At 36.0% G+C, this 10000-nt stretch overlaps 1 protein-coding gene across 1 annotated transcript in view; it reads right to left on the bottom strand.

The window, feature by feature from the left end:
• Positions 1–10000, bottom strand: part of LOC122793068 — a 970692-nt gene that overhangs the window by 461472 nt on the left and 499220 nt on the right. Inside the window, exon 12 of the mRNA XM_044060776.1 lies at positions 3343–3511. Coding sequence (XP_043916711.1) covers positions 3343–3511 — 169 coding nt within the window. The remainder of the gene's footprint in view (positions 1–3342; positions 3512–10000) is intronic.

Genomic DNA, 10000 nt, shown 5'->3' with positions numbered 1-10000 from the left:
TGAATGTGCAAAGCAATATATGTCAAAGTCATGCACGGACCATTTGTTATCCAAACTATTAAGTAAATAGAATAGAAGTCATGTATTTAAAGTAAAGAGGCCTACTTTGTAATACACACACGCACACACACACACACACACACACACACACACACACACACACACACACACACACACACACACACACACACACCTAATCTGTTATGGTTTAATGAAATGAACACCTATTGTATCTCAGAAGCAAGTCTACAGAAAGACTCTGCTCACATATAACACATCCATACCATAAACTTGTACCTGTACACCCACACAAACTGAAGTAAACCTATCACAGATCATATGGTGGATACTCTAAAAGTAAAATAAAGCATACGGTTGGTGTCAGATGCTACCCATGAACAGAACATGTCTACATCCAGTTTCATGTCACATATTAGAGTTAAGTATATGCAGGATATACTTCACTGAAGTCTGGATCTGGCTCATGCTCAGCCTGTTTCCTCCAGTGTTGCACATCCTCAGGTCATGCCACTGTACTTCTTCACTGCAGTGGAGCATTTGCACCCCATTAAAGTAGATCCCTTCCAACTGTCTGGTATCAGAATCCAGATTCTTCCATGCACCACTTTGGTAAAAAAGGCACACTTGACTGTCAAAACAGATGGACTTCTTACTTAGAAGGAAGAGCATTATCAACATCTCCTGTTCATTTGAAAGAGGTGCACAAGAACCACTCAGGTGCCATGATCAGTTACTGTTGCAAATGTCCTCAGAGCAGATGTCATTCTCACCTGTATCCGGCTCTAGAAGGAAATGAAAATGGCTCCTTTGTGACATTCACTATAAATAGACTTGCCTTTAAGCATGGAGAATTCACTCCTTCCACTAATTCATCATTATGGTATACATTTGAGGCATTTCCTAGGTCCCGCAAATCAGCTGAGAAAAGTTATGAACTGGTGTGCACTCTGCAATAAAATGGTACACACCACTGCTTAGGCCTAGTGAAGACAAAGTGAGTCTAGAACATTCACTTCAAATGAAGCTCATAAATATTGCAAAGTGTACCAAAGGAGAAAATGCTGGCGCAATGAGTTAGCAACCACTCTTGAGACTACATTCTTAGCATCACACCATATAAGTCAAAGGCATATAAAATTATAACAACTGTCAGAGAAGTTTATTATACCTCTTTTTGTTTATTCATTCAGTCATTGTTTGCCCTTGTGTGTCTGAACCATAAAACCTCTTCCTTCTTCTTGCCAATTTGTTCCCTGACACATCTTTTTTGGGTACCGGGACAAGACAAGGACAGTGGAAGGACCGTCGTTCAGGAAAACTTTAAGAGTGGATGCTTCTTCTCCAGCATGCAGAGTCCCTTACAGCAGCCTGAGTGCTTGTAGTCCCCAGAATTCATGCCCCACTTGCATTTGCCATTCTGAATATGGCTCAGTACCTGCTACTTGGTGGATAATCTTTGCCAGCCTTAATTCTGAGTCACGGACACCATCCCTCACTGATTGCATAATCACTGAAGCACTCTGAGATTCCATCCGTCCGCTTACATGATCAAACTACACCAGCTATGACCAAACCCTGTATTACCCATACCTAGGCATAAGTTATTGCTAAATTATGTGCTTTCTCTGCATGTGATGGAGGAAGGTGCAACCTGTGATGCATATAAAACATAAATTTCCTGATTGACACTATTAATGCACCATGTATTACACTAGTTTGTACGGTATAACTCAAGTTACTATGCAGATTAAATCAGTCATTAACCTTCCAGTATCTCCATCACAATGAACTGGTATGTCAGACCATGTTTTCCATATAAGAAAGTCATGCACACTGCCTGGTGATTCCTGTATGGACCTTCCCATCTGCTGTATATGTGAACAGCTGGTTTATGGGCATGTAGGCACACAGTGGTGCCCAGAACCTGAGGTAGGTGCCTCATGACTCACAGCATACAGCTGATGGCATTGCATACTGTAGTCTCAGTCCTTATAACTCATAACAGCCACAAATGTTAAACGTGTTCATGATTCAGGAGGCAGCAGTCTGCAGTACTGTAACATATCAGCAGGATTATACCAGAATGTTCCACATGTCAGCATGCCCAGTAATAGGCACATTTAGTTTGTGGTGGGATGGGGTTACAACACTGCCTCTGTGGAGTCATGATTGATGCACAGATATCATATACAGCCAACAGTAACTCCATGCATATCCAATATCTCTCTATAAACTCCTGGTCAAACAGCTGGCCCAAAGTAAGCCTATGGCAATATCTGGCTGCTTACTTCCTCAGTTTATGGTGTACATCAGCAGCTAACATCTCTTGGACCAACAATCTGAACTGCAGTTGTAGCCATACATGAAATGAAAGTAATTGGCCTGTTTAGGCATATAGTATACTCGAAACTCCCACATTATAAACAAGTCATGGCACTCTATTTCCCTTTAGTATCAGGCATAGTATGAAAGTTGTTGCAGAAAGCATATGCATTCCTTTGTTTGCATACATCACCCATAGTATATTTTGGAATCTCTAGAGCCCTATAACATCTACATCTTTAGTGTAATGTCTCATGCCTGAAATGAATCCATTAGGAATGCAGCTCGGGGTATTTTTTACTCAATCTGATTCTATGCCTATCTCATTTTTCCATTAGAAAATTTCTTCAGTACACTTATCTCTGTCACACATCTCCCACATGACATGGTTATATTTTATTGTATTAATATGCACCACTGTCATGAGAGTAACTATGCCATTGCATTGCATTCAGAGGCTGATGACCTCATGAAGGGGAAAACAGAAAATGGACTTACTTGAATAATGGTGCTATAATGCAAACTGTTTCAATAATAACCAACAAGAGAAAAAAGTCAAGTATTTATATATATATATATATATATATGTGTGTGTGTGTGTGTGTGTGTGTGTGTGTTGAATTGTGTCTTAATATGATTGTTTGGGGTCAGGCTTTTCAGGGATATCAACATCTATTAAAAAACAGTGTTCCTTTAAAATGATATTTAAAAATGTTATCTAAATGTTATTTTAATTGAAAATAAAAAAAATATATTTGAGAAAAAAAAACAGTGTTCCCTAGTATTGTTTATTTTTAGTAACAGCAGCATTGTTAATATTTACAATTTATAGAACAGGATTTGCTGCAGATACAAACTATACTTTCTATGCCATTTAAAGGGGCCATGCCATTTCTTACTGTGCCCCACTTCTACCCATAGGACTTCCACAAAATAATCTGCATTTAATTATTATAAACATGCTGCTCCCTCATGAGAATAACTGTATAATATACTGACCATATTTCCTCTGATACAGCTCTGTTCAGCTTCTGACATTTGTCCAGGTATTCCTTCCCACTTCTGTTGCTTTCCCATGTTGTGTGGTTCCTTTTTCTCATTAGTTGGAAGCCTTTTATCTTCCTTCACATAATTATTGTGCCACGTCAGAATTCCAGGCTTCTCGCCTCTAACGGAAAAAACAGAAAAAAGAAAATGTACATAAGTAATTCAAATCTTCTGACTTCTTTTTGTTGCAAAAGCATTAAATATCATACAATTTATTATTAGTTGTACAAGCACTGACTCACATTCTCCAAAAAACATCCACGTGGAAGGAAAAAACACTAACAGAATGAAAAATTAAAACTAGCAGATAACTGTATAGTGACATTAACTGCAGGAACAGGTTGTAGACCTTATAAAACACAGAATTTTATTTAACTCACACAAATTGCTGATACTAGCTTCTAGACATAAGTATTTCTTCAGATATCAAGAATCCAACCTTGTAGCAACCAATTTAAACAGAAATGTATTTACATGATCATTGCACTTAAATCAAAACCCTGACTAAAATCTTAATATTTGTTGTTTGCAAATATATTTTGTATACAATTTATATGTAAATAAGGATTTTACAATGTGTATAACAAGGGTTTCACACTTGTTTTTAAACACAATATAAATATTTGTTCAGGACTCAAAAATTAATAATAGAAAATTAAATTTTAACAAGAATAGATGTCAAGATTGCAGTTTATAGGCAAATACTAGACCAGTTGCCCTTGCAGGACATTTTAAGCCTAGCCAATTTTCTTTCCAAGGTGAGAATCAAACCCTGTAACTTTTCTCTGTGAGATAAACACCTTAACTATTATGTCAGCTCCCAACCCTGTTAAGGTGTTTTATTTACAATTTAGTCATGTAACTAAGTTCTTGATCGTATTGATTGTTCTGTTACTGATTTTTGATGCATTTAGAAATATTTGTATTATGCTTAAAGGCAAGTGATAAATCCTTGTTATGCACAATGCAGCGATCATGTGACTACATTTCTGTTTAACTTGACCATTACCAGACTTGTTTTTATGCCTGAAGAACTTGTATTCTGTCCAAAAACAAGTGCTAGGGGATTAAGTTAAATAAAATAGTAAGGTTTATAAGGGCTACAATTTATTTGGTTCCTGCAGTTTTGTGCCTCTGTACATTTTATTACTAATTTTAACTGACTCAGATTATTTTCATTAAATAGCTAGAAGGTTATATCCTTTTTGATTTATACTAGAGTGACAGAATTTCCATCATGTACATTTTTCACATACAGTCTACAGTGATAGTTTTTTGTAATTATGGGCATTTTTGAGGACATTATAGACTTCATGGGTATTTATCATACTTAGAATAGTGTTACATTTAAGCAAGATGCATTAAATTATTTGCCTTTAGTCAAAAACAAAGTTATAAGTCAATAAGGAATAAGAATATTAATTCTGAAGAGATCATGTTTAAGACATTGATCACTAAGTTGGCATCATGGAGCTCAGTGCATGTACATGTGGCAACCATACACCCTGCTGTGGACACAAGTGGAGAGGGAAGTGTCCAAGCTGAAAGAGATTTCCTTCTAGGCAAAGTTAAGACAGGTCTTTGCTTATTCAGCTAAATGTTATAAACAGGCCACAAAGCCTGAAGCAACAGCAGTTGTGGAAGCAGAAGCTTGGTCATGCATGGAGTGGGAAGAGGCCATCAACAAAGGCTACTGGGTAAATTCAAAGCAGTGCTTGAGAACTGCTCAGCACCTCCCAGTTGTAATATCAGCTCTTACTCAGTCTGTGTAAAACAAGGGTATGGAGGTTCTTAACACTAATAAAGGAAATGACAACAGATGCAAACAATATTTTGAGAAATTAGTCAACACAATGGATATGATTTCTTATCAATAGTCAGTATCTGACGCTCTAGGGGTTTGTATACAATTATATATGGGGACTAGAATTGGGATATCTTGAAGAACAAGAACATAGTTTATGTATATGGGAAATAGAATGGGGTGCCCATGGACAATGAACTTTAAATATATATATGAGGTAGTCAATAGTGACCTGGAAAATAACTGGCTTATGAATGTGAAATGTGGTGGTGGTATCCCTGGAAAACAAACATCCATTTATTTACACTTGATGTGGGAGGGATTTGATCCTGGACATATTTAGGTCTAAGGGATGGAACTTTTGGCAATGAACACTACATTGTTCAGGCTTATTATGAGGGGACATTAGACATGAGCCATGGTTTACTTTAGAAAGCAGCAATAAAATATGGCTTGAACAGCACTATGTCCTGTAAGTCTTGCTTCTTATTCTAAATGCAAAGAAAAACTAACACTATAACTGCACACACACAGACACACACATACACACACACACACACACACACACACACAGACACACACATACACACACACACACACACACACACAGAAATGCTGCTGCAAAAGTTAACATATATTTCTTTCTGTGGTATTTTGTGGATGATGGCTTTACATATAAAATACACAGAGTTGGAAATATTCCTTTTTTTACAACAGGCTTAAAAAACATTAAGTATAGTAAACTTTAAAAAAATCACCAATATTCAGCAATTAATAAGTGCAGTTCTGCATTAATTCCAGCAGGTATAACGTGCTGTATTTTAATTTAGCAAACAGATTTTGAATATCCTGAAAGCTCATTGGTCAAAGCTCATAAATATCAGGCTGGCTAAAAACAAGAGCAGACAATATAGATGTTTTCAAAGTGTAATCATACTGTCTAATAAACCTTGTGACTGCAACTACAACCCAACTGCATCAAACCAGTGTTAAAAAATAGTGCATTTTTCTAATTTTTTTTTCCAAAATCCCTTTATTTCAATTTTCTTTTTTCATATAATAACAACAATGTGGTAACTCAAAAACACAAATAAACAATAAAAATACCTATCTAAAGAAAACAGACAACAATCTCGTTCCGAGAAAATTATACGTATATATATATATATATATATATATATACATAAGAAGTCACTACATCTTCTACTCCCTGATAAAAGACTACACAATATGGGATATATACCAATACACGGGGCAAATGAGTCTTGAACTCAAACTTCCTATGAAATAAAGTATTATCCTTAACCAACTTCATCATCTTATAAGTGCATTTTTCTAATTAAGTACATCATCTCAACAAATGTAAAAGCTATATAAATGTCAAATAGAAATCCTTTAAACTATTGTAACACTTTCTTCTTTCTGCCTCTACCATATTCAGAATTGTTCCAGTGCGCACTGTAATAGTTACAAAATTCACTTCTAAAGCAAGAATATTAAACAATTTAATGGGAAAGTAAAACTTATACAGTGAAAGCACTAACAATATTTCTAATATTTTATTGCTAAGAATCAAATAAGCATGTTTTGCTCGCTGTTTCCATTAGAAAAATTTCAAAGCTCACTAAACTAACAAAGATAAATTAACTAATTAATAAAACAGAGCTAAAAAAGGAAATGTCACATTACTTAAACCAGGCTTTCACCTGTGTTCATACATTCAGATACAGTTATTACTGACTCTACAGCAAAATATTTATAAAAATCAGAGGAGCTCAGCAATAGCCCCATACAGAAATATTAAATAACTAAAAGTATTATGTGGTAAATGTACTCAACACCCTTCTAATCAAGTACATTACCTAGGTGTTTACAAAGCTTATTTTTATACTGGATAGTTGGATTAAAATTTTAAAAAGTAAGCCTTTGCTGATTGTGTTTTTTAAAGTAGTGCAGGATAATTAAATATTAATTTTAAAAGCAGAAATGTCGTTCAAGTTGAAGGACATGGACTGCAGAAGCCCATTTTAATGAACGTGGGTAATAATACCAACTGATCCAGACATTTTTATTTTGGTAAGGAAAAAATAACACTTTTATCATGTGTTGTAGTGGACACAAGGCTATACTGACATACATAACTGTTAGCTTTTAGAGTCATAAGAAAAATCTCCTAAAACCTTGACATGTAAATATAGTTATTCATACTTAATATACTAAGTCATACTAAATATGTCAATGTACTATACAGGACAGTTACTTTTACTACAAAAATACATGCCTGTATACTGTAAAGTAATTTTACTTTGAAAAAAGTATTAATTTGATTATATTCCTGCTACTTACAATGCATGCACAGTATAAAAATCAAGGAAATGGATGTCCTTTCTCCCAAAACACTAGAATCAAATAAAAACATCCATTAAAAAATACAGATCATACATTAATGATCAACTACAAACAAACACAGATTCCATTTACTGAGTACATGTTGTGTATTATATGAACACAATGAGCCTTCCAGGGATGGAGCATCCCTTTCCAAGTGGCATCAGTCTGACACTACCCCTGCACAGTCTGTTAGTTCCCATAACATGTACTTTGTCAGGCATTATTGTTTACATGAATTGCATTTCATCCTTTAAAAAAAATCACATTTCTTCAAAGCCACACCTACTTGTAGACATTACAGACATTAAACACTACTAACACCTCTCCCGTGGTTTGTCACCATGTATCTAACTACAGTTTTGTTACATTTTTTTCTCTCAGTTCTGTTTAGTTGTTACCTAGTATATGTTTGGATTTTTCTCATTGTCTGATCCACGTGTCATAATCCACAAACACATAAAGTACACCAGAGTAAAACTACAGTAGGTAATACACGTGAGACCCTGTGTACACCAGACCATAAACTGACAACAGTTCCTGTCACTCATCTTTAAAATATTTGCAAGTTTTACATCTCCTTTAGTCATAAACTCCTGGCTTTATGCCTGCACCAATAGGGGTTAGACAATTTCCCAAACATGTAGTAGGCACACCTATATTGCTGATGGATGTACACCTGTAAAAGGCTACCATTACATAAAAAAATATTTTCTTTTGCACTGAATCTGTAACTAAAACTACCCAAAGATTTTATGCACCGTCTTTGGTACCTCCTACAAGTGTAATGTAAAATATAATGAAGTTCACAATATTATTCAAATGGCATCAGAAATACTCAGTCTAGGAATCTAAATCTCTTCTGCAACATCATCAGAATGGTTTGGAGGGACAGAACAGACTCTCTCTGTCCACATAAAACAAACTTCATCCCTGTCTATATTCAAGTGCCACTTGGTTCTATGTATGGGAAACAGAAAATTGACCCCAGGACTCCCCCATTACTTCTAATGGACAGAAGCAGCTCCTAAATTCTTTATCCCATGCATGGGTCCCTCAAATTATCTATGGTATGATCCCAGTTATTCTCATTAGGGGTACTATATAATTATCAGCCACGGGATGGGTATGGCCAATTTATAACTAAATGGAATATCTTAATTCCAGCACAAAACAATGGGAACTGTCTAGGCTTAAAATGGTCCACAAAGGCAGCTAGCCTGGTACTTACACGTTAACCTATAAACCTATTACCTGTTACTTGTTTCTGGGGCACAGTTTGCTTTTTTCATAGTTTTCTTGTATGTTCCTCTTTGCCTCCATCTTATACTATTCTGTTGTTTCATACATGCTGTTGAAGGAGTGTGAACTACAGACTGAATTATCAGATGGAAAAAGATCACCAAATACAAAGAACATAAAGGGGTGAATAAAAGAAGGAGCTGGGAAAGTTTGGAGCTGATATGTTTGTTCAGGTTCCTTCCTCTGTGGAGCATTTGTGGAAATTGCAGGTCTACAACATCCAAGCTGTAATAAAAGATTAGACATAGCGGTGACATCTACAAACGTGTTTTAGCATGTAACAATTTTTCAGTTACAAAACATAAGCACGTATAACTTGGAAGTGTAAGATCAGCAGTCTCTACAACCACTCCACAAATCAGGTCAGCTGTACAAGTATACTGATTTACTTGATAGTTGTTAGTATATTTGTCAAATTATGTCAGAAGATAGCTAGCAATGATGAAGTTGCTGCATTTTTTCTAGATAGGTGCTAACATTTAATCAAAGACCAAATCACTAAAATACCTTTATTTTGAAACGTCACCATTTTCCCCGGTTCAAAAGTGCACGACCCTGGTGAGTGCTTATTTAAGTTACAGCTATTAAAGCTCCATCCAGGATGCACCACTTTTGTAGGGGAACACTTCATTAAATGTAATTTTGATGACTTTGCCCTCAACATAAAGGATGGCACCAATTCAAGTTATTTAACAGTAACTAGATCATTGTTTATTGAACTTTTACCTGTTACTCTTCTTACTTACAACAACAATGTATCATATTTGGCCTGATAGCTTAAGCAAAACTATAGAGAAGCAAACCAACTCTAGAAGGTATAACTCTACAAAGCACCCCCAAAAATGTACAAATGTTCACACACACACACCCACACACACACACACACCCACACCCACAGACACCCACACACACACACACACACACACACACACACACACACACACACACACACACACACACACACACACACACACACAGACACACACACACACACAGACACACACAGACACAGACACACACACACACACACACACACACACACACACACACACACACACACACACACACACACACACACACACACACACACACACCCACACACACCCACACACACAC

This window comes from Protopterus annectens, chromosome 1.part0 (assembly GCF_019279795.1).
Source record: "Protopterus annectens isolate FY-2018-M chromosome 1.part0, PAN1.0, whole genome shotgun sequence".
Taxonomy (NCBI): domain Eukaryota; kingdom Metazoa; phylum Chordata; order Ceratodontiformes; family Protopteridae; genus Protopterus; species Protopterus annectens.
Note: the sequence above shows the minus strand (reverse complement) of the source record. Positions and strands in the feature narration are given on the sequence as shown.